The sequence below is a fragment of the Macadamia integrifolia genome, chromosome 10 (assembly GCF_013358625.1).
Source record: "Macadamia integrifolia cultivar HAES 741 chromosome 10, SCU_Mint_v3, whole genome shotgun sequence".
Lineage (NCBI taxonomy): Eukaryota > Viridiplantae > Streptophyta > Magnoliopsida > Proteales > Proteaceae > Macadamia > Macadamia integrifolia.
The window spans coordinates 5,072,171-5,098,556 of NC_056566.1; the positions used below are offsets into that span (position 1 = coordinate 5,072,171).

The following is a 26,386-nucleotide window of genomic DNA, read 5'->3' on the forward strand; positions in this document are numbered from 1 at the left end:
CGGGTTATTTTCCCTCTGGTCGTGGCATCAGGCAAGGCTGCCCCTCTCCCCTTTTCTCTTCTCCCTATCCCTGGAAGTTCTATCTCGCTCCATCCTGTCTGCTACTAACCTCCATCTCATCTCTTCTATCCCCAAATGCAAATCCCTTTGTCTACATCATCTTGCTTTTTCCGACGATATCATGATCTTCTCCAAGGCTGACCCCCTTTCCATCTCCACTATCATGTCCTCTCTCCATTCCTTTGAAAATCTTTCGGGTCTCACTATTAACCTCCTCCAATCGAGTCTCTTTCTCTCTAGCGTCTCTGTCGAGGCTCATCTCCTTGGAATCACCGTTTTCTCCTTGGGCTCCTTACCTGTCAAATACCTAAGTCTCCCTCTCATCTCCTCCAAGCGTTCTACGCATCATTGCTCCCCCATGCTTAACCTCCTTCGGAAGAGACTTTAGCTCTGGAAATGTAAGCTCCTCTCCTATGCTGATCATCTCACCCTCATTAGATCAGTTCTCCAGTCCATGTATCTTTATTGGTCTGGCATTTTTGTCCTCCCAGCTTCTATTATCTAGTCCAAGGAAGGACTCTTTTGCTCTTCTTCTGGAAGGGTTCCGAGTCCCCTAAGTTTCTCCATCCCCTTTGCTGGGATAAGGTCTGTCTCCCCAAAGCTGAAGGAGGCCTTGGTATCAAAAGAATTAAAGAAGTCAACCCTGTGGGTATCCTAAAGCTCATTTGGAAAAGTGGGTCTAAGCAAAGAAGCATCTGGGTCAAATGGACCCACTCCTCCCTGCTTAATCACAACTCTCTCTGGATTGCCCCCACCCCCACTGATGCTTCTTGGATCTGGAGAAAAATTCTAAACCTCAGACCCTTGGCCCTCAATGCCATCTCCTTCTCCATTGGCAAAAGCTAGTCAACCTCTCTCTGGATGGATCCCTAGCACCCTTCCGGTGCCCTTTCCTCCTTGGTCACTCCCAGAACCATCTACTCCTCAGGCCTCCCCAAATCTACTTATGTTTCCTTTATTATTTCACCCCAGCGCTGGTCCCCCTATCTCTCCCCCTCTTGCCGACCTTTGGTCTTCTCTCCCTCCTCTCCCCCCAGGGCACAAATACACTTGGCTCCCCTCTTCCAATGGGATGTTCTCCTCTGCCTTTGCTTGGTCCTTCGTCAGATCCTCTGGTCCTGTTGTTCCTTGATGCAATCTCGTTTGGTTCAAGGGTCATATTCCCCCCCCATAGCTTCACCATGTGGAGGTGCCTCTCCAACTGCCTCCCAACCCAATCCTTCCTCATTTACCGACACATCCTGGTGAACCCCTCCTACTGCCTTTGCCCCCTTGGCTCGAAGGACATCTCTCACCTTTTTTTCTCCTAACCCCCTCTCTTCCTCTGTCGAGAAAGTTGTCCTCTCATGATGCTGGCCCTCCAGCAAACCTATTCTCCCTTTTTATAGGGAATGGATCTTGATTGACATCAATCACCATCACCATCACCATCATCATCATCATCATCATCAGCACTAGCACCAGCACCAGCACCAGCACCAGCACCAGCACCATCACCATCACCATCACCACGGGGTCCACTACTAGCACCACTAGCAAGTCATGCACCATCATCATCATCACTAGAACATGACCAAACAGTTCCAGGCTCCACATCAACCTCGGTAGCTTGGGACTCGAAAGGCCTGAATACGTGTGAAAGCACACGGCCCTCTTGAGACATATACTCATCCACGTCAGTACCCATCTGACTAACTACCACAGGGTTGGGCCTACCCCCAGGTCGATTCATAAGTGGCTCACCTCGACCCTCACCCATTGGTATAGGGGATCCTCCTCATCTAAGTCTTCTTAGAAAACATGAGCAAGTTCAATTGGTTCATTGTTAAGCTCCATGCCTTGACGTATGTGCTGCATCTTCAATCTCATATTGTAATACACAAACACCAACTACTACAACTTTTCATGACCTAGTCGATTCCGCCTCTTGGTGTGGATCAGTGAGAATGTACTCTAATTACGCTCACATCCTGATGCAGAACAAGTTTGGGATAGCACCTTGATTGCTATCTTTCTCAAGTTAGGTGCATCTTTTCCATAGAGGAGCTAGCATCCCTGAATTCCTTTATCTATACATATTTCAAACATGAATACAAGTCAGTACACAATAAGGAATTCCTTTAGACTTAGGAGACTATACATATTTCAAACATTAACCCACCTCGGTGTTGCATGCTGCCTGTAGATCAGGTTTAGGGACCAACTTTGCCACCACAAGTTCCACTGCTTCTAGCAATACATCATCCATTCCTAAATTGTACTTGTAGTGAAACTTAGGATTGAGATAATAAGCTGCAAATTCCATAAACAACTTGTCATTGAATGTAAACTTTAACTTGGACCATAGTTAAGCTTAAAAACTCACCAGCTTTATGTAGTGAATGCATCAAATGTTTCTCCCATCTCTCCTCAATAATTTTGATGTAAGATTTTGCACCCCTAGGAATGGATGCTCTCACCCCCTCCTTCATCTTCTCCATTGCAGCATACACATATAGCAAGGTAGGCTTCCTCTCTGAGCCTACCAACCTCAAGACAGTTGCCATTGGACTTTGGACCAAATATAAAAAAGACCTTCTTCACATTCTAACCGAATTGTTCACTAGAGATGATGGATTGTGCTGCCCTACCACCTGGCGTACTCGATTCCCTCCATCAAAACCACTCCTCACTAGCAAACATGGATCTCAAACCAACCATCTTATCCTAAAAGCTCTTCAATGCAATGTAGTTTGTTGCAAATCGAGTAATGCCTGGCCTCACCAAATCCCCATCACATTTATCCCTCAACATAGATGGAGCATATCCAAGGTTGTAGACAAATGTGATCACTTGTCTTGCCCATTCGACCACACCCAATAACAGAGACTTCTTCCACATGTATTTAAACATTAAGTCAATGCAGTGGGCTGCATATAGTGTCCTAAAAAGGTGGATCCTTTTGCTTTTCCCATTCATCAGTCTCTCCCCCGCTTTTTTGAAGTTGCTTCCATTGTCCGTCACAATTTGAACATTCTCAGGTCCTACCTCCATAATAACTTCCTTCAATAACTTGTATAAGTACATTGTATCTTTCTTCTGGATGCAGCAACATACTTTAAGAAGACACTCTTCCCATCACAATACACCATGAAGTTGATGATGGACAGTTTGGTTGGTCCAGTCCAACCATCACACATCACAGTAACTCCATATCATTCTCATAATGTCTTCAAGCCATTAATATACTCATCCAACTCCTTTTGATGAGGAAAATAAACATTCATCATTTCATAAGGAATGTGCCCTTTTGTTCCTAGACCAACCCTCCCTGCAATGTCAATCATGGACTGGTAATATGTTCCTTGTGCAACATTAGTTGGGATGCTATTATACAAAAACTATTTTGACATTGCATCACCAAGTTGTTGCTTCCATGTACCCCACACTTGCTTGATGGTTCTTTGTCTTGTATCTTACTGTTTATATATTAGAGGATATTGCCTCAAGTCCTCATCAGGATCATCCTGTTGTCTTAGGGGTGGTGATGAGGGTGTGGCTCCCCTCACACTCTGAGTTCTCCTGAGAGGCACATCCACATGCCTCTGCTTCTTCCTCCTTTCCTTTGTGGAAGGCACATCTGATACAGCTGCTCTAGAACCAGAGCCACCTGCTCCTCTCTACCCACCTAACATTTTCCACTTGATGAGAGATCTTGTTATTTGCCTTAACTTCTTGTAATTCTCTCCACTTTATCATTGTCATACCTTCTTTTGGCCTATAATCACTATCAAATTCATCAGAATCAACATCCACTGTTGTTGGGTATGTCTCTAAGATTGCCTCATCAAATTCTTGATCTAACTTTTGCTTCTCTGCACTCTTTAACCTTCCACCTTGTAGGCTCCGCTGCATATTTCTTTGCATTTCATAAGGAACTTGGGGGTATTTGGCAACATCCTTGTACCCCCCAGCCAAATGTTGCTTCAACCTAGTGGCACATCTAGAATTAATCATTTTCTTACAATACCTACACTTTGCCTCTCTTTTATTCATCTAACATTGGATCTCTATGTAACCATGCAATATCTCCACTTCCACCTCCAACACTAGACATTGTGCCCCCAACTTTGAACACTATTACATAAAAAGAATGCATGAATTAGTAACTATTCAATATCTTATATCAAAGAATGCATGCATTATGAGCTATTCAACATCATATAGCTATTACACAATAATCCCCTACTTCCTATAATTTTTTCTTAATTTTCTTAATTTTAAATCATTTTTTATAAATAATAATATCATAGTTAATAATAAATTATAGAAGAATGAAACACAGAACATAATTTTCATTTTAAAATATGGTAACAATACTTACACTACATTAAAGTAATTTTCAATACAAAATAGATTTTTCCTATTTTTTTTATTTTTCTGTAATTATTTAATATATATATATATATTATAAATTATATTGATTAATTTATTAACTGGAAAAAAAATGACACCGTGAGACTGTAGATCAGCCAACGATGACCAACATATAAAAAATTGAGTAACAAATATCATGTATTAGTCTTTTTTTTTTTGGGGGGGGAAAGAAAAGCAATTATTTAAACAGAAAAAAATATATATTTTTTTTTTCCCTCCATGAATCTATAGATCAATGTTAGATGTATCACATATAAAAAAATCAATGGCAACCAACAATTTATGAAGTTTCCATGGAAAAAAATGGGTTTGAGAATAATTTTTTACCTAAAATGGTTTTTGAGAAAAAAAGTCACCACAAATGTGTATGAGTAGGCAATAATTCTCCACTCCTTTAGCTTCAATGAGTGTAAGAATGAAAATCCTAAAGAAGAAGCACCAAAATCTTTGCTTAATGGTGTTCTTTTTTTTCAAAAAAGTAGAGAGAGAGGCGAGACCAGCAAGATTCAGCGTGATTAGCGAAATGGTGGTCAAAACTCAGCCTTTTATATCACATGGTTCGACCATGTTGAACCAAAACCAGTTCGAAACGAGATAAGTGGTGAGATCTCGCCAAGATCTCGAGATTTTGGTTGAGTTATTGTTGGTTTTGAACCTCGCCAATGGTCTTGTCTCCCCTTTTGAAACAAATGAGATCTCACTGAGATCTTAACCCATGATAGTAATGATAATAGTAACACTAACAGTAATCAATCATAATCATAATTCTAATGGTAACCATAATGATAATGGTAAAATTGTAAAAATAAGAGTAGAATTAGGAGTGAGTAAGAGCGAGAGTAAGACTGAGAGTAACAATGATAATGCACCTCATAAAGACTACTTCCTTACATGCCTTCAAATTTTCATCTCAAGATTTAACTCCAAACTAAGTGACGTAGATCCATATTTTGGACTAGGCTATCGCAAGAGGAAAGCCCAGTCCAAGAAGCCCTAATCAACCCCCACTTAAATGTGGGTCTTAGTTGTTAATAATGTGGGCCCAATGGACCCATGATTTTCACTTATATTATGAAGTTATTAGTTAAGTTAATAAGGCCCATTGAGCCCATTGACTGTAACATGCCCATTAGTGGCTATTAGTTAATGACTAGTTAGTTTCCTACTACAAATGGGGTTCTAGTCTAGTCCTATTTGGAGTCTGGTTATGTTATGACTGCTATTAGCTAATCTGCCCTCTATATATAAAGGAGCTTATGTACTCTTAATTCTCAGATTTGAATAAATAAAATTGCACTCAACTGCATAGAACAGCCGGGATGGCTGTGGGTGAGAAGCCCGGGCCGAGATAATCAACTTCCACTCATGATCTCCTTGCTCTTTCTCTATTATTCTCAGATTTCTGCTGCTGTTATTACCTGCTGTTACTGCTTACTGTTATTGACAGAATCAGACCTGTTCAGATCCTCAAAGTCAGAACCAACCAGCACCCATAGAGGAATTAGGAGAGAGATCGATCTCCTCTTCCTTCCCCAGTTGATCTCTGATCTGCCTGCCCTTTTTAGATGGTGTTCACAGCCACCTAAGGATCACTCGATCCTCTTCTTGTTGCTGCCCAAGCAACCCTACTACAGTTCTTGAAGATTTCTCTCAGCTTTCTCTCTCTTTAGGTCTGAAATCAAGAAAGGGAATATCTCACAAACCATCCTTCAGAAGCTTTTCATCTTTGAAGGTTCTTGTACCCTTGTGGAGACCTACTATCGACCAAATTTGCAGCCCCAACTGACCTCTAGAAGTCCAGCCGCAGGCCTCTCTCTGTTTGCCTATCGCAGGTCTTTCTCTCTCCTGGCCGATTGGGTTTTTTCTGGTTTTTTTCTTGTGTTAGCTTGTCTTTTATCTTGTGGGGTTAGTTCTGGTTTATTTCTTTCGTCACCTAGTCTATTTCTGGTTACTCTAAAGTTAGTTTGAAGTCTTGAATTGTCTTGTTTGGGGTGTAATCTGTTGGGGATAGTTTACTTGTAACCTACTTCTACATTACTAAGTTTTTCCAGTTTCACCTATTCTACAAAATCTACTTCCTGAGCTGCTACGTTTCTAATAATTAAAAATAAATCATTGCATCGTAAACCATCTCCAATCAACCTAAATTTTGCCCACATGTAGATCTTACCTGGTATAGAATAGCCCACCATATAAATTTTTGGTAAGGCTTACTTGAGTTCTGTTGATTTAGTCATAGAGAAAAGGTGCTGTAGAGATAACTAACAGCTAATATGAGATGAGTACAAGGATCTTAAATTTCTGGTTTAAAAATCTTACAATTTCTGGCACAATGACACTAAAATAATGGCATCTACCATTTATCAAGTGCCAAGCAATAACAAAGAATAGTATTCTGCCATTTATCAAGTGCCAAGCAATAACAAAGAATAGTATTCTGAAGACAGTTGACACATAATGCTGAACAAAAATGATGATTTAGTGCAAAGTAGCCAAGGCTCAGTACATCCATTATCCAATGATGATTTGATTGCACATCTTTGCTACTCGAAGCATTTAGTGTGTTTACCCATAGATATATTTTGAATCCGAAAGCTTTAGTTATCAAGAAAAGAAGTCCCACGGTTTCAGATATTGGGATCGGATTGGTGTATCATCAATCCAAATCAGGATCAACGCAGCCAGAACCGATCTACAGTCTGAGATTTAACTCACTTAAGAATTTCCTTTTTAGAATTATTACTAATTACTAGAATGTACAGTATTGCACACACCTATAACAGAAATTGCTGGGAAAAAAAATTAATTAGTTCTCACCCTAACTAGTGTTCCTGCATAATCCAGGACACGAGCAGCAAGCTCACATGCAGCCTTCATCCGAGCAATTCCCTCAGAATCATGAATTTGAGGTTCACTGGAGAGCTCTGGCAACAAAGTTGAACTCAAATAAGGAGGCTTTGGTATGTGATCTGGAACTGGCAGCCGTGCTGAGACCTTTCCGCGTCTTAAAGGTGGCCTTCGCTTGAAAGGTGTTACAGTTTGAAGCTTGCGTTCTCTAGCAGTGGATGAATATCCCAGATAAGTAACATATGAGACACTCAGAATAGATTCTCTTAACACCGTAGAAGAAACCAATGAGAACCAAACCAGCCCCTTTTCACTCAGATAAAATCTAAGTACTAATTCCAATGCATCCCACCCCACAAGAGAGAGAAGAAGAAGGTAATAAAAACCATATTATAAGTAAGAGCTGACAATAATAGATGTTTGAACATTTAACATCTCTCCTGAAACACTTACTTTTCTATGATACAGAAAAGAAGATCACTGAACAGTGATGATGTTACATAAGAATTTCAACTTACAAATGATTGGACACAATATGAAAAGAATCTGACTAAGATTAGACTTTTATGGAAGTATGCATTTTATATTAATGTCTTACAAACATAATATCAATGTGATATGAATACAATAAAAATCCAAAAGGCTCTGTAAATGAAATGCAGTTGAAAACTCAACCAAATAATCAGTTGGTGCACAAACAATCCTTCGAAGCTCCCAAACCTGATTCAAACTGCAACCTTCAAATTCTTTTTTCCCTTTTTCTCTTGTCCAGATAATAATAAGTTAAAGAAACAGAAAACCTAAAATCAGGAGGAATCAAACAGTACAACATCCCCAATATCAAAAAAAAAGGGTTGAGGGGATATTTAAATCCACTAGAACTAATGCCTGGAGCAATCAATCACCATTCAATTTGAGCACTTCTGCATCAATTATTCTTTGATTCATCTCATTCCGCACCAACCAGCAAAAAACCAAAAGGTAAGAGGTTCCACAGAATTTTGCACATTCAGCTGGAAGGCCCCATTTGCCATTCTTCAATTAGGAACAAGAGATTGCAAAATGCAATCCAAGAACACCAAACTCATGGCTAAAAAGGATTTCCATTGATTTAATTCATGAAAGAATCGATGCATCGAAAGAGCAGTTGAGATAAATGGAAGAGATCAATGTAGTGAAGGTACGGACAGAGAAGATGAGAGGAAGAAGAAGAAGAATGTGCGTACAATATCATAGGAAGAGAAACCTTCCTTAATATTCATTTTTTTTTTGTCTATGGATGAATTACCTATCTTTTTCCCCTAATATTCACTTACTTGCTCAAATGATGGGAAATTACATACACTAACACAAGGTAGTCTAGGGAGGTAAAAGGAAAAAAAAACACCATACAAGTTAATAACAAAGTACCTTATTACATAAACTCTAACACTCCCCCTCAAGCTGGAGAATAAATATCATACATTCCCAGCTTGCACAAAAGGGTACTAAACTAGTAAGAGATGAGCTCTTTGGTGAAGATAGCCAACCAATTGCCTATCTTCACTAAAGGAGTGCAAATGTGGCCAGAGTCAATTTCCTCCCTAGTGAAATGTCGATCCACCTCTACGTGTTTTGTTCAGTCATGTTGCACAGGATTGTGGGCTATACTTATAGCAACTTTGTTACCATAATAGAGCTACATAGGCCCCTCAATATCAATGCCCAACTTTTGGACTAACTTTTCAACCATAAAAATTCACACAATTCATGAGTTATGGCTCTAAATTCTACCTCTGCACTTGATCTAGCCGCAATAGATTGCTTTTTTGCTTCTCTATGTAACCAGGTTGCCACTCACAAATGAGCAATATCTTAATAAAGACCTTCTGTCAGAGACAAATCCTTCCAACTCAACATCAGTGTAGCCTTCAATCCTCAAATGGTTGTCTGTTGTACAATATCCCTTTCTCTAGGGTAGACTTCAAGTAATTAAGGGTGCGATACACAATATCCAAATGCCCATTCTTGTGAGCATGCATAAACTGACTCACCCCCCAACTACATAGGTGACATTTGGGCAAGTCAAAGAGAAATAGATCAACTTCCCCACAAATCTCTCATACTTCCCTGCATCATAAGGGACTGTCCATAGTCTTCTCCTAACTTAAGATTTTTCTCAATAGGAGAATTTTTTTTTTTTTGGTTTACAACCCAACATTTCTATTTCTTTCAACAAATACAGCAAAAACTTCTTTTGACAGATATTTATTCCCTTATGTGACCTTGACACTTCAATTCCCAAGAAATATTTCAAAGGTCCAAGGTCCTTGATCTCAAACTGTTGAGCAAAGTGAGACTTTGTCTTTTTATCTCCCCTTTGTCATTTTCAGTCACCACAACATCATCCACAAACAATTAAAGTTGTGATGGTACCATTACTTCAATGGGTAAATATAGTATGGTCAGCTTGACTCTAAGTATATCCATTCTTCAGAATAACTTATCTACACCTCTTGTTATAATAATGGATTATTTGTTAATGGGTTTTATCCAAATGGACCCTTAAGCCCTTTAAGGTTTTAGTTTCATTATAAATAGAGAGGCTTGTGTCAAGATTGGACACAATATATATTTCCCTAATTCTTCATGGTATCAAAGCAGGTTTCTCCCAAACCCTAAATCCCCATTCCCTCTTCTTCTTCTCCTTCTTGCCCTTGCCACCACCGCCGCCCCTGCCTTGCCACTACCGTCTCCTCTCGCTCGCACTACTACTGCTGCCTCTCTTTCTCCCGCGCCATACGTCTTCGCTGCCAATGCCTCTCTCTCCTCTCGCACCATATGCCGCCGCCTCACTATTGCCCCTACCTCACGCACACTTTCTCCCTGCAGTACCACCACCGCCTCTCTCCATGTGCTAAACGTTGTCACTTCTCTCTCCTTTTTGCGCTAAAACTAAGCCCCATGCCCACCTAAAACCTAATTGACCCTCCTTTTCTTTTCTCACCAACCCTAACCTACCACTCCACTCCCTACATACCACTGCCTCCTCTCCTCTTCTCAAGGTCCTCTCTTTTGTTTTCTCTTAGGGTTTTCCCCTCGGTGGTGAGTTTCTTCCCACCAGGGGCCTTCTCTTTGTCTGGCACCCTAGCTCTGCTTCAAATCCATACGATGGACTAGAACTGGAAAATTTGTATAGTTTTTTATTGCTCTTGGGATCAGCACTTATGGCATATGAAGACTCTGGCACATCGGTTCTCCCAGAGAGTGGGAGTCATGGCTCTAATGGAGATTACCCTTCCTTTCCTACTATCTCCATCAAGTTGGATGGGAGCAACTATTTGATGTGGTCTCGTTCCTACTACCTATTTATTACTAGCCATGGTTATGCCGATATCATGGGTACTAACATAGTTGTCATGGCGTCAAGGCGAACCAAGGCGGTGGAGGGTTATCTACGTGCTTAGGCGAGAAGGCGTCCGCCTTAAGGCGAACAAGGCGAACAAGTGTTATTTTTTATTTTTCCTATTTTCTAACATTATTTAGTAAGTTATATATACCTTGTATCATAAAAAATCAAGATTAAGCCACTTCAAGTCATTAAAAATCAACATTTAGCCACATCAAATCATAAAAAACTAACATTAAGTCATATTAAGTTATAAAAAATCAACATTTAGAGAAATGCTCTTATTCTATAATAAGTTTGACTGGTAAAATGATTTTATTTTTACATGAGACTTTTTGTATTAGTTATAACATAAAACCAGCTTTCTAACAAGTCTAAGATTACTTAAATCTGAGTTGCAATGACAAAGTTATGCTTCAGTCAAACTTATTTTTAAGTGCACGAATACTGTTAAAATCACCTGAATGAAAATAATTTTATGAATATCAAAACAAAATATTATTTTACCGACTTTTGGTTTTTAACAATGTTTTAACATGATAGAATTTATAAAATTTTCATAATTGAGAAAAACCCTAGCATTTAAAAGTTGAAAATCGTCCCTATAACCAAAATCCAGTTTTTGTTCTTGGATTGGGGGGTTGACTTTTTATCCTTTTGGAATTTGATTTTTAAACTATTTTTATTGGATTCAAATAGGGGGTATTTGCTTATTTATGAATAATATCTTAATCAAATGAAATAACAAATATTAAAAACATTTACTTGAATGATATTTGGCATAAAGAACTGCCGAAACACAAGGCGACATGCAGTGCAATAAGGCGGTTGTCGCCTAGGCCCCAGGCAAACCGCCTGGACGCCTAGACGACGCCTTGACAACTATGGGTACTAATGTACACCCTACTACTGTTGGTGCCCCTCAGAACAAATGGGACGCTGCCAACTATTTGGTGACGTCCGATCGTATCAACTCTGGGCATATTTGTTGCTTGATTTTGCTGCCCTTATTTGGAAAGTTGTGAAGGGAATGTATTCTCAAGTGGGCAAGAGTGCCCAATGTTTTGAATTGAGAAAGAAACTTCACAGGGCTACTCAGAAGGATCTTACAGTCTCCCAATACTATTCTGAATTAGAAGGCATATGGAATGAAATTGATTATTATGAGACCTATCAACATACATGTACTACTGTTGTTGTAGATTTTTAAAAGTTTGGAGAAGAGCTCCGAGTTTATGATTTCCTAGCAGGTCTAAATGTGGAATTTGATCAGATTTGAGCAAATGTGCTTAATCGTGATCCCTTCCCCATTCTTGACTAGGCCTTTTCTGTGATTAATGCCGAAGAAAAACTTCGGATTGAGATGCTTCAGCCTATTTCTCAAGATCGATCTGCCCTAATCTCTGCACAGGAATCTACTGGTCATCCTGCTGATTCTAGTGCTCGGACCACTGCTCCTCCCTCCACAAACAGACCTGTTGTCAAGTGTAACTATTGTGGTAAGGAGCACCTCACTAGGGAGACATGTTGGGAACTCTATGGGCGTCCTACTAATACTTGTGGGCGCAATCAAGGTCGTGGAAAATCCTCTGTCTCAAGCCAATCAGTCTGAAACTGCTGATATTACTGATTGCTCAGGTCCCATAGTCTCCTCTTTCTCCAACGACAAGATGACTATGCTACGTCATATGATAACTCAAATGGGATCTTCATTTGTTGCTACTGCCTCCTCTCTGCCGGCCACCAATGCCCCCCACTTTGCTCAGCCAAGTATTGCCTTTTATGGTCATAGTGCATCCTTTGCTTCCAAGGCTGGATAATTGACTCTAGGGCTACTGATCACATGACAGGGTTGCTCACATTTTTTCCTAAATATTGCTCGTCCTCAGGTAACACCAAAGTTCGAGTAGCTAATGGTTCTTTATCTCTTATTACTGGGATAGGTTCTATTAGGTGCTCTCCATCCATATCCCTTTCTTCTGTTTTACATGTTCCCTAGTTTCTACTAATTTGTTGTTAATTGGTAGTATTACTAAAAATATGAATTGTAAAGTCACTTTCTTCCCTTCTCATTGTGTGTTTCAGGACTTGGAGACAGCCCGACAGGGGCAATAATTGGCAGCGGTAGGATGAGTGGTGGTCTCTATTACTTGGATAATGGACCTACATAGGCTCTTCATTCAACTTCGTATTTAGCACTCTCAGAGCTCCTTAGTTGGCATCGTCGTATAGGCCATCCCCCATGGGGCACTTTATCTAGATTATTTCGTGCTTTAGTTAAATAATGTACTCAGAACCATTTTAATTGTGACGTGTGTGTTTTGGCCAAACAAACTCGGAATGCTTATCCTCTCTCTGATGATATTAGTAGTATGGTTCCTTACACTTTGATTCATTCTGATGTTTGGGGCCTTGCCCGCCATGTATCTGTTTTCTGGGTATAAATGGTTTGTTACTTTTATTGATTGTCATACTCATCTTACTTGGGTTCATTTATTGCATCATAGAAGTGAAGTATTTAAATGATTCAAAGTTCCATTGCATGATTCAGACTCAATAATGATGCTAAGGTCAAGATCTTGCGCACTGACAATGGCAAGGAATATATGGATGGGTTTTTTCAGTCTTATCTTGTTGACCATGGGATTATACATCAGACTAGTTGTGTGGTTCCCACAAAACAAAATGGAGTGGCAAAGCATAAGAACCGTGATGGAGAACCTTAGGGAAGAAAGGGTAAATCAGAGTAGAGAGGGGGAAAGAGGGGAATCACACACTTCACTAGTGCACAAACTCAACAACTTCATTCAATAATTCAAAATCATTCTCCTTGTCCATCGGTTACAGTCAATATATAGAAAAGTAAAGAAATAGAATTAGAAGCTTAATTCAAATAGAAACTAGCCTAAACTAAGGAACAACCAATAAAAAGGAAACCAAAGCAAGGAAATAAATCCTACTCCCACGTTCAAGTATGGATAGTAAAAGCATGAAATAAAATACTAAGTAAACTACTAATATTATTTCCAACCCTTATTGGACCAAAACCCTGGGCTGGACCGATTCTTCTTGGCTCTTGGCTTCCAAAGCCAGTCATACTGGTCCAACCAAGTAAGGGCAGCCGTATCTGCATCAAACCGTCACTTATTAGAGGTTTCACTCTGATGTTTGAGATGCAGGGTCCTACCCCATATTGGAGTGAGGTTGTCTTTACTGCTACTTATCTTATCAATAGGATGCCCTCATGCATACTAGGGTTTAGGTGCATTGTGGAGATATTTTTTGGTTTGCATACATTTGTTGTTCCTCTTAAAGTATTTGGCTCAGTCTGTTTTGTTCGCAATCATCAGGTTCCAGGCAAGCTTGACCCTAAGGGTCTCAGGCGCATCTTAATTGGGTATTCTCCCACTCAAAAGAGCTACAGATGCTATCACCCTCCTTCCCGACAGCTCTTTGTTTCCATGGATGTGATCTTTCGTGAGACTATAGCATATTATTCACCTCTTCATGGGGAGTCTTCTAGTAGTACAGAGGTTCTCTTGGTTCCCTCATTTGATGGTCATTTATTTCTTCTATTAGATGAGAGAGACAGTACTAGTACAACTCAAGGGGACACAGGAGACAAGGATATTGGTCAAGAGGTTGAAGTTCCCATTCAATGGGAGTCACCTCCCATTCAGGGGGAGCCACCCGTGCAACAAAAATTACAGGTTCCTGAGTTATAGGAGTTCTCTCACAAGAAAAGCAAAACTAACACCACCACTCACACTACCACTACTACATAGCTGCCCTCTGGTCCTGAGTCTAATCTCTCAAGTATCTCCTTGCCTCTTAGTTTTGATCAATCTCTTGATTTTCCTATTGCTCGTAGAAAAGGTAATAGGAACATTCAATGTTGTGTCCTATAATGCTCCGTCTCCCTCCTATCGTGCTTTTGTATCTTTCTTGTCTTTTGTTTCTATTCCTCAAACCCGGTAGGAGGCAATTATAAAGCCTACATGGAAAAATGCAATGAATGAAGAGATGAGGGCCCTTCACAAGAATGGCATATGGAACTTAGTTACTCTCACACTACAAAAGCGACTAGTTGGCTGTAAATGGGTGTCTACAATGAAACAATGTGTTTATGGGATTGTAGATAGGTACAAAGTAAGGCTGATTGCACTCAAACCTATGGGACAAAATACCAGGAGACCTTTGCTCCTGTTGCCAAGATTAACACAATCAGAGTTATTATCTCCAGTGCATTGAACCTTGGTTGGGAGCTACAACAACTAGATGTCAAAAATGCATTTCTTCATATATTGAGTTGACAGAGGAAGTGTACATGGATGTTCCACCAGGCTACTCCAGTCTGGAAACTCAAAACAAGGTGTGCAAACTACAAAGTGCTCCTATGGCTTGAAGCAATCTCCCTGGGGCATGATTTGGTTAGTTCCACAAGGCTATGATAGCAGTTAGCTTCACTCAGAACAATGTTGATCACACCCTAATCATAAAAAGGGTGGGTGACTAGGTTACTATTCTAGTTGTATATGTGGATGATATTGTTGTTATTGGCAATGCTACAAATGAGATCTCTAAGCTCAAGGCTTATCTTGGTAAGGTGTTTGAGATTAAAGACTTTGGGAAGCTAAAATATTTCCCTGGGATTAAGGTGGCATGGTCTACCAATGGTATTGTTCTTTCCCAGTGGAAATATAGTTGTCAAGGCATCGCCTTGGCATCCAGGAGGTTTGCCTGGGTCTAAGCAACAATCATCTTATTGCACTGCATGTTGCCTTATATTTTGGCACTTATTTATGCCAAATATCATTTAAGTAAATGATTTTTATTTAAGATATTATTCATAAATAAGCAAATATCCCCAATTTGAATTCAATAAAAATAGTTTAAAAATCAAATTCCAAAAAGATAAGAAGTCAACCCCGCCCCCATCCAAGAACAAAAACTGAATTTTTGGTTATAAGGCCGATTTTCAACTTTTAAATACTGGGGTTTTTCTCAATTCTAAAAATTTTATAAATCTTATCATGGTAAAACAATGCTAAAAACCAGAAGTCCAGTAAAATAATCTTTTGTTTTGATATCCATAAAATTATTTTCATTCAGAAGATTTTAACAGCATTCCTGCACTTTAAAATAAGTTTGATCGGAATATAACTTTATCATTACAACTCAGATTTAAGTAATCTTAGACTTATTGGAAAGTTGGTTTTATGTTATACCTAACACAATAAGTTCCATGTAAAAATTAAATTATTTGACCTGTCAAAATTATTGCATTTCTCCAAATGTTGATTTTTTATGATTTGGCATGGCTTAATGTTGATTTTTGATGACTTGATGTGGATTAATGTTGACTTTTTATGATACAAAGTATATGTAGCATACTAAATAATGTTAGAAAATAGGAAAAATAAAAAGTGACACTTGGTAGCGTTGTTCGCCTTAAGGAGGGCGCCTTGTCGCCTAACTGCTTAGGCTCCAACACCTTGGTTCGCCTTAGTACCGTGACAACTATGCCTTTGATCTTCTCTCTAAGACTGGCATGTTAGGGTGTAAGCCTTCAGATACACCAATTGAGGCAAACTCCCATCTCAAAAGCAAGGACGGTGAACCAGTTGATAAGGGTCGATATCAAAGGCTAGTTGGAAGAGTCATCTATTTATCCCACACTCGACCAGACACTGCTCATGCAATCAACCTGGTGAGTCAGTATATGCATGATCCTTACTCCTCTCATATGGAAGTTGTGTTCTGTATTCTTCAGTACTTGAAGATAATTCCAGGGAATGGTATTCTATTCTCCCCTTCTGATCACATGAGGATCGAGGCGTATACTGATGTCGATTATAGTGGTTCTCCAGATGATCGTTGTTCTATTACTGATTATTATACATTTTTTGGTGGCACGCTGGTTACATGGCATAGTAAGAAGTAGTCAGTTGTGGCCAGATCTAGTGTAGAAGCCGATTTCCAAGCAATGGCTCATGATATTTGTGAGTTGCTTTGGCTACGAGTTCTCCTTCAGGATTTGGGTATGTCTATTCAGTTGACGATGTTGTTATACTGTGACAATAAGTCAACCATCAGCATTGCACATAATTCAGTCCAACATGACCGCAGCAAATATGTTGAGATTAATAGGCATTTTATCAAGAAGTTGGAGCAAGGGCTTATCGTAAAGTTTTTTATTCTATTTTGTGCAAGTTGGGCATGTGTAATATCTATGCACCAACTTGTGGGGGAGTGTTGTAATAATGGATTTTAGGGGTTTTACCAAAACGGACCCTTAAAGCCCTTTAGGGTTTTATTTTCCCTAATTCTTCACCTCTCAAACCAAGCCTTTGGAGATTGTTTGAATCCATATAGAGCTTTCTTATGAAGACCCACTTTCCCTTCAACTGAGGGAATCTTAAAGCCTGGTGGATTTTGCATATACACTTCCACTTCCAAATTACCATAAAGGAATGCATTCTTCACTTCCAACTGATACAATGGTCAATCTCTATTGACCACCAATGATAAGAGAATAAGTGGCAAAGTTAAGAACATGGAGAAGGAGAACAGAGTCAAGGGAAATAGAAAGGTTGGTGTAAGATGTCTTGTGTTCCATCACAGTTTACTCCAGGGAGTACTGGTGCAACCCCCCACTTGATTTTTATTTTTTTATTTGGGGGTAGTTTTGTACTTTCCGGTATTAGAGTTTTTTGATATATGTTTGTAGCGAAAGTTACTTTCTCTGTAAGCAATTCTGAGAGGTGTGAGGACAAGCGATGTAACCATATTCTCCATTGATAGTGAAGCAAAATCTCATCTCGCCGAGGACGTAGGCAATCTTGCCGAACCTCATAAACCTGTGTGTATTGTTTGTTCTTGTTTTTCCATTACCTTATGCACCGCTTTTAAGGTTGCGTTTCTACAAAGGTAACATGAATGCTACCTTTACAAGAAACAAAGCAAAGAGAACTATTAGTAACTCTAACCTTATCCTTATCACAGCAAACAAAATATGAATCATAACATTGAGGCATACAAGTCATGTGATCAGTGGCTCCAGAGTTAATGACCCAAGAAGAGGTTGTCGAAGGAGCTGATGTAGAAGCATTCAACCTTGAAGCCGAAGAATCTGAAACTGTGATTGTGGAAGAGGTACTAAACTGTTACATAACCCATCAAAAAGTTGCAAGATATTCCCTTCTAATGGAGTTGTGGGCTGCCTGTAGCCCAAATAGATACCCCTTGGGTTCAGTTTCAGCCATCACGGATTGTGCTCTAGCTCGCTCTCTCCTGCCACCACGCATACCAGTAGGTGTGAATCTAGAAAGACGCCCACGAAGTACCCAACAAGTCTTCTTAGTGTGCCTGGGCCTGCCACAATGGTCACATCAGAGCCTATTTTTGTCATCCCATGGTTTGGCCCTTGGCCTCTTCCTCCACTACTCCAATCTTTATAAGAACTAGAGGAAAGAACATATCGCTCAAGAGATGGTACGGTTTCTATTAAGATATGTCACAGTTGGGGGTTTGTCCCAACCGTGATTTAGTTGATTGTTTTCCTTTTTAGGTTGTCTTGTTTTCTAGTTAGGCTAGATTTCTATTTCCTAATTAGAGTAGGTTTCTTTTTTCTATTCTCTTGTTGTACAAGGTACTAGTTACCTTATTAGCTTGTAACTCATTGGCTAAGATATATTGATGGTGGGGGTGATTGGGAGGACAATCGGTTGCTCCTCTCCTTGCAATCTCTCTTCTTCTCTTTTCTCTCAATCTCTCTCTCTTCTCTCAAGTTACTGGTTAAAAATCCTGGATTCTCCACTCTTCTAGTTTCTTCTAGTCACTTCGCAAGCAGCTACATACTTCATCCAAAGATGGAAGAGGTGAATGGCCCAAGATTTACACCCAGAGTGGTTCATATTCCGGGTTTAATCCACCACCAAGGAGAATCAGACATGTTCCTTCTCAAATGTGTTATACACCTTCTCTTCATCCTTAGGGTTGGACAGTTGGAGGTCCTTTTAGTGATCATACACCTCCCAGAGACCAATAACTATGTTATAGTATTCAGAAATAGTCCTATCTCCCTGCTTCATGTTGATAATCTTTTGGAGGAGTTAGTAGAGCTTACCCAAGTCACCCACTTGGTCAAAAGTCTTGGAGAAACTATCCCAAATATCTTTGGTTGTCTCCTTCCTATAAACCTCCTTCCAATCTCAGGTATCATAGAAAAAAAATCAATTAAGTCATAATGGTTGAGTTTTCGATCTCCCATTTTCGATATGACCTAGACGGTACGTCGGTACCTATGATCAAGGTTTTAAGTATCCTTCTACATGTTGTACCAACCAATATGCATTGTATCCTTAACGTACCGATACAATACCTAAAACAATTTGGTATTAGTACATGTTACTATGTTAGAAACCTCATCCTCTTATACAAGTATTCTCCTTTTTATACATGATATATTTTACATATTACTTACTTATAGTGTTTTATGCTCCAAAACAATATTTTGCATATGTGCGGCAAAACTTTGAGAGATAGAGTGAGGAATGACCGGGTTAGAGCTGATTCGGAGTTGCCTCAATTTAGGATAAGCTCAGAGAATGTCGACTAAGATGGTTTGCACATGTCCAAAGGAGGCATTTGGATGCCCCAGTATGGACGAGTGACCAAATTCAGATGGATGGAGCTAAAAGGGGTGGGGCAAGCCGAAAATGACCACTGATGAGTTGGTAAGGAGAGGCATGCATAAGATAGGCCTTGACCCTAATATGGCATCTAACAGAGCTACTTGGAGGGAAAATATCCGGGTTGCCCATTCTTCGTAAGTGAAATGTCCTAGAGGTGTCGGTGGTTTTTTTTTCCCTAACTTGGATAGTTGGATCCATGTAGCCAACCCCATTTATTCGGGATAAGGCTGAGCTGTGTTGTTGTTGTTGTTGTTGTTGTTGTTGTTGTTGTTATTGTTGTATTTCTATATGTTTCTTCACCATTTCCATACGTATCTACCATCGCTTGCATCTCTCTGATACAATCAAGGTTTAAAATATTGGTATCACATATCGTATCGGTACCCACCAATACTGATACAATACGATACGAACCGATAGGTTAAACCTTTCATATAGTAACCCTTATAAAGATACCAATACATGTATCGATATGATGCCCACTTATACCAATATGATTCGATACGGACCGATAATTTAAACCTTCATACAATACAATATGATGTCTCTTAAAATCACCCTTCTGATACTATACGATACCCAATGCTAATACTTTAAGCCCTGCCTATGATGAACCCTAACTTCCCCTAAAGGTGTCAATTTAGGACCGTACTAGTTGATGGAACTTTAGTTCTACTACCATAAACTTGTTTGGTGATGACACTAAACTATATCGGGGGGCTTGTTTATTTGGTCATCATTAATTCTTAGTTTGTTATTTTGAGAAACTTACATGTAATCTAAGAGACTGAAGAAGTAAAACTATGAAATTCATCCATGGTTTTTTATTCTAACTTGCTTTCTAAAGTAAGTGACATTATTAGATCTCATGATAATGAAATGATCCACAACCCTAATAATGGAACCATCACAATAGGAACCATTGAAATTCTTCTCCCTATTTTCTACAGTTCCTAGAACGGTTTAGGAACTAGTACCGTCCCATCCTATTACTAATCCGGACCAGGAACTAGGCTTGGTCCCATCAACTAAATGGGATAACACTGGGATTGACACATTTGGTGCCGATACCAGTATAGACCCGTCCTGAATACCGAGAACCTTCCCAATTGGAACCCTTAACTTCCCCCTACTTCTTAGAGAGCTTCACTGTGTGGGCCCAATCCAAATAGTTGGTGTTGTCCAACTTCACAATGATGTTAGGATTCTCAAATGCAATAGGATTGGGGTTGATACTACTCGAACCCTTAACTTCCCCCTACTTCTCAGAGAGCTTCACTGAGTGGGTCCAATCCAAATAGTTGGGGTGTCCAACTTCACAATGGATATTTGGGTGTTGGGATTTTCAAATGCAATAGGATTGCGATTGATACTACTCGAACCACCAGGCAAAGCTTCCTTAGGTCCACTAACCTCCGAAATGATAGATAAACATGCTTGGAAAGTTGGTTGGATACCTAAACCAGATGGGGAGTCCTCACTCTACCCAGAAACACCTTCCCAGTCCTAAGGAAAAAAAATCCAGCAAGCAAACAAAGAAACTGGAATCAAATGCACCTCTCAAGGTGTGGACCGCTCATCCCATCGCAACTTATAGTACCCAAATAGGATAACTCACCAATAACCAGCACTAAAGTGCATCAAGCTTAACATTCAGATGAAAAAGAGGAAGAAAAACAATTCTAGCGGCAATTGGAAGTTTATGGGAGAAGGAGTTGTATTCAACCGAGACCATGCTGGGGTGGAAGAAGACCCTTGGGCGATTCCAGAACACTTGGTCCCATCACCAACCAGTGGTAGATGAGAGAGAAATAGCCCAAACCACAGAACTGGCGGTAACTTTTGTTTGCTCTCATTGTTCTTCACTCTATCTCCATAGCTTCAAATCTTCACCCCTAAGTCTTCTATTTGATGAGAGAACACCTTAGGAAGGTCTTCTTACATGGTGCAGCCTCTATTGGAGCCCTCTACTCTTCTAGGGTTCCAAAATCGGAGGCACAATGGAACACGAGCTAATGGTCGACTCTCAAAAGAAGAGCTCTAACACCAAGTTGAGAGAAATGGAAGAGATCAATGTAAGAGAAAGTAAAGAGAGAGAAGAGGAGATTAGAAGATGAGAGGAAGAAGAAGAAGAATGTGCGTACAATATTGTGGGGAGAGAACAGATTTCTCTCCCCCTATATTCCCTTACTTGCTCATATTATAGGAAATGACATACATAACCCCTGATGTTAACATAAGGTAGCCAAGGAAGGTAAAAGGGAAAAAGACACAATACAAGATAATAACAGAGTACCCAAAGTACCCTTAATACATAAACTCTAACAAAAGAAAGGGAGAGAAAAAATGACTTCCTTACTGTTGCATCTCACTGGAATATCATGAAAGGGTTTAGAGTTGGATAATAAAAGGGAAAAAGACACAATACAAGATAATAACAGAGTACCCAAAGTACCCTTAATACATAAACTCTAACAAAAGAAAGGGAGAGAAAAAATGACTTCCTTACTGTTGCATCTCACTGGAATATCATGAAAGGGTTTAGAGTTGGATAAATGTTAAAGAAGAGGGGATTCAACGTGTCGGAAAAATGTGGTAACCATGGTAATCCTTCTACAAATAACTAAGGTTTCATTGAGTGACATTGGCAAGTAGATAAAAATTGAGGATCATCTGATCGATCTAGTCTCTAGATTGGGTAAATGGCAAGTCTAGGATATGGTCAGATGAACTACAACAGATAAAATTGTTCTCCACCAACACCAAGGATCTGTATATAAAGCACCTACCTCTTGTCACTGGTGTAGGAGGAGGTCCTGTGTTGTTTGTTGACAATTAAGTTTTGATTGATGATTTGAGGGAATGAATGCCAAACTACAACTGGGGAGAGTTGCTGTGGAAACAAAAAGACAGAAAAGGTTTCAAGATTAGCAGTACCAAGATGGATTAAATGAAGCTCAATTTAATAAGAGTTGAAGAAAGCAAAAAGTCATAAAGTTGATGACTGAGAGATCCAAAAAATGACATTCTGTTATCTTGTTCAAGACTTCCACATGGGGAGAGAGAGAGAGAGAGAGAGAATAGCATGTTGCTCATTGAATAAGAGGAGCGAATAAAGTGTGAGATGCATTGGGAATCGGGCAACTGTGGGGTTGACATTGTCCAATTGACAGTAAAATTTTACAAGGAAAAATTATTCATTTCTTTTTATACACCTAATTTAGCAACTCTGTTTTTTCCCTCATTTTGTATTCTTAATGGTGCTCTCTCTCCATTGTTTTGTGCTCTTCCCTTCTTTTTAACATGTCTCCACAGAAGTTGTCAGCTAATCAATCTGGCAAAAGATTCCTACACATTTTCCCAAGTGGTATTGATCCAATCACCAAAGCCATCATGCACAAACTTTTATATCTTAGGAAAGCATTGAGAGTTGGGACTTGGGATGCATTGTTCTAGTCGATGAACATAGAGCAACCCAACTATAGTGTCATTATATATCTGTTCTTTCATATTTTTATTTTTTCCCATTCCTTGACGAATTTTCTTAGTTGGAGCTTTCATAAACTTAACGAAGATTATACAGGATATGGAATTGGAATCTGTTCCTCTATTCCAAACAAGAAGGATAAATACCAACCCCACCCCCCCCCAAAAAAAAAAAAAGAGTAAGAACCATATGAACCATATAATTACAACTTTCTATGCTCTACCACAATGAGTAAATTACCTCCTGATTCGCATGGCCTCCTCCAAACCTAATAACTTCTTCGAAACAACTGTGAAATTCTTCTGAACAAACCGTACCCTTCTCCCTGAAATGAACAAGAAAGAAGGTAAATGCATAACCAAATAATTCAAATTGAAGGAATAGCAAGTAGGTCATTTCGGCAAAAAAAAAAAAAAAAACCCCAAAAATAAGATAACGCCCAAGCAAAACAATATGGCAAATTATACAACCAATTTGTTAGTAAAAAAGCATATATGAGAAGGATGCACTTATGCAGTGATAATATGAACTGTGTGAGAGTAAAGGGACCTGAGAGAGCAGAAAGTGAGAAGTTGAGCGAGGCATCCATGAATACAGCGGATGAGGATAAGCGCTCTCCATTAATAGAAGAAGATGAGAGTTGCAGAGACGATGGATGGGAGAGTGTAGCGGCGAAAGCCATGTTGCTTGGTGTTTGAAGGCTTCAGTTCAGTTCAATCTCTTCAGGGTCTCACGGGAGGGGTCCAAGATTTGCTTAACTTACCCGGGAAAGGGCATGAGAATTTTTTTCTTAGGTGGGTGGGGGGTTTCTCAGGTCTTTTGATTTTGTTTTGAATCGAAGGCAAGAGAAGGGGATAACGAACTGTAAACACCACAGGTACACTGTACACAAACAGAAGGAAATCAGAAGTCGGAACACTGATTTAAGGAATCGGATAGGATCGTCCTCAATAGGTTCATCAGATCGGTATCGGCTGAAATCGATCTCGATTCTTTGTCGATTCCGTATCCATGGATCATTAAGGACGAAGGGTAAATCAGGTCAGGGGTGCAAGTTTGGCCCTGAGGACCGGCCCGAACTTGCCCTTGGCTTGCCTTGATCCCGAACAAGTACTGACCCAAAATTTTTGGCCTTGAGGGCTGGCCCGACCTTGAGTCAGAGTCAAGGCAGGTAAGGGTTGATGTCTTTGGCCCTCCCAGCCCGCTTTGAACCCAACCTTGATTTTTTTACCCTAAGTTAAGGCCTTGGTTTTGGCCTTACCCGGCCTTTGTTTTTGCCCCTGATGGTAACTTTGGATTTTTTGTTTTCTTAGGATGTTCTCCTCTTTGTTTAACATGACAATAGTTTTGAGATCTTTGGATTGTTTTCCTTATTACGATGATCTCTTTGTTTATCATGACAAATAACTGAAGTTTTTTGAATTATTTGCTTTATTATGATGATCTCATCTTTCTCTAGCTACCACAATAATTTGAGTTATTTATAATGTTTGAATGTTTACTGTAGGATATTCTCCTCAAGCTAAGTAATTTGTGACTTTGTATTTTTATCTCCTCTTTATTATAAATATTTTTTATTTTTTTAGTTATTTCATATTTTGCAGGGTCAAGGTCAGGGTATACCCAGCATTTGATGGCAAACGAAGGTCATCCTGGCTTGACCCTAAAAAATCAGGGCCAATAAGGGTTGGACTGAACCCTGAAGGGTTGGGCCTGGATTGAAGTTTTGCAGCTCTAAGTCAGGGTCAGGGCGGGAGGCGGGTTTGGGCCCAGTTAAGGGGCTCAGGGTTGGGCTAGGGTTTTAAGAAGCCCGACCCAACCCGGCCCTGTTGCACCCCTAGCTTGGACTAAGATTTTTGATCCTATGGGTGGGTTAGGGTTGGGACTTGGGTCATGTTTGAGTTGAGGCCTTAGGCCCAACCACCGAAGCCTGGCCCAACCCGGCCCAACCTAACCCGCCCCTCATTTTAACCCTGATAATTTAAGGTTGTCATCTTTGTTGTAACCCGACAGTCACTGAGAGGAGGGGTGAATCAGTGAGTCCAATTCTGATCCCCAAAAAACTTGTCTGATGTCTGGCCAAGAAAAACCTGATATACCTGTCCCTGTTTGCACACAGTCGTATGCACACTCAGCCTCTCATAGGCACTTCCAGATATGCACACCCATTCCACATTCCACACACTTCAATATCAAATGCAAACAACAAGCACCCACAACACAGGGTTTTTACGAGGTTCGGCAATTTGCCTACATCCCCGGAGTAATGCCTGTAAAGGCTTCGTACCTACTCAATACACTACTTTTGACTGCACCCACAGTCGGGAGCAGCCACACCCAATTTTCTCAAGCCGAAGCTGAGATGGCACTCGTAGTGCCGATACAATGTGTAGCACCCACTAAGCACACAATAAATAATACAATTAAATTGGGCTTATATCAATGCCCTACAGTCAAGCTCTGCCTAGCATATGCATCCACAACTAGCTAGCATGCTTACAGTTCATCCAAAACTAACCCTAACATACATACATACATGTAATGTAAAATCAAAGGTTAGAGAATCTCACAACCGATTGCCTAGGATGACTGAAAACTTTTACTAACAAGTTTGGTGCTCACACCTTCTCTCTCCTTGGCTTCTTGCTCTTCAAAGCAAACACATCCTTGCTTTCTTCTCTTCTTCCTTGGCTTTGAGTTAATGTACCATTAACACACTTCAACCACCTCTTTTACCCCATTTAATGTCCTAAGAACATTTATCATCAAGAATGTATGTTCATTCAAGGACCAACAAAGAGGGGGAAGCTTCTCCTACCAAAACCGTAGCCTTCTTTCACTCAAAACCCATTTTTCTTTCTTCCATGGTGTAGGGCTTGAATAAACGAAGAATCTGCAACTTGGTTTACCCAAATCCAACTTAAAATGAGGGAGATATGACCTTTTGAAGTTGGAGCAATGAGATAGCCTGAAATGGAATCTTCGTAGGGGTGGCGTAGGCTACACCGGCGGCACGCGCAACAGGGGTGAAATCTGACCGTAGATCTCATATAAAAGATCTTATAATCCAAGCCATCCGATTAAACCAACAGACAACAGATCCAAACCGTTAGATTTGAATCTCGATGACGTCATCATGACGTAGGCGCTGACATCGTCAGAAGTGTTGTCGATCTATGATTGGCTGCTTTTCCGGATTTTAAAGGAGCTTGTCTCCCACTCACAAAAGTGAAAAGGATTATTGACCATTGAATCCGAATCCTCCATGTTGGCTTTAATATGATTTCATGAGATCATTTAGATTGGAATCTTCTTTATATCTTCTATACACGCGCGAAACACACTAACATACTTTGATAAGGTGTAGCGCCAGTGCATCAAGAGTTATGCACCTAACAAATCAAATCCTACGCACAAGCATCTATCTCGTCCATATCACACCAAAATCTCAGTAGCCTTTGGATGGGCATCAAGCCTACGTGGTCGAATCTT

At 39.9% G+C, this 26,386-nt stretch overlaps 1 protein-coding gene across 2 annotated transcripts in view; it reads right to left on the bottom strand.

Moving 5' to 3' along the window:
* The window catches only part of LOC122091638 (methionine aminopeptidase 1B, chloroplastic), a 71,921-nt gene extending 48,162 nt beyond the window's left edge, over positions 1-23,759 (bottom strand). Inside the window, exons 1-3 of one of the 2 annotated variants that reach the window (XM_042661671.1) lie at positions 23,444-23,759; positions 23,135-23,219; positions 7,294-7,531 (exon numbers count right to left, since the gene is read on the bottom strand). In XM_042661671.1, coding sequence (XP_042517605.1) covers positions 7,294-7,531; positions 23,135-23,219; positions 23,444-23,576 — 456 coding nt within the window. In that variant the 5' untranslated portion in view covers positions 23,577-23,759. The remainder of the gene's footprint in view (positions 1-7,293; positions 7,532-23,134; positions 23,220-23,443) is intronic. The other variant, XM_042661670.1, reaches the window with a different exon arrangement.
* Positions 23,760-26,386: the final 2,627 nt, after the last annotated feature.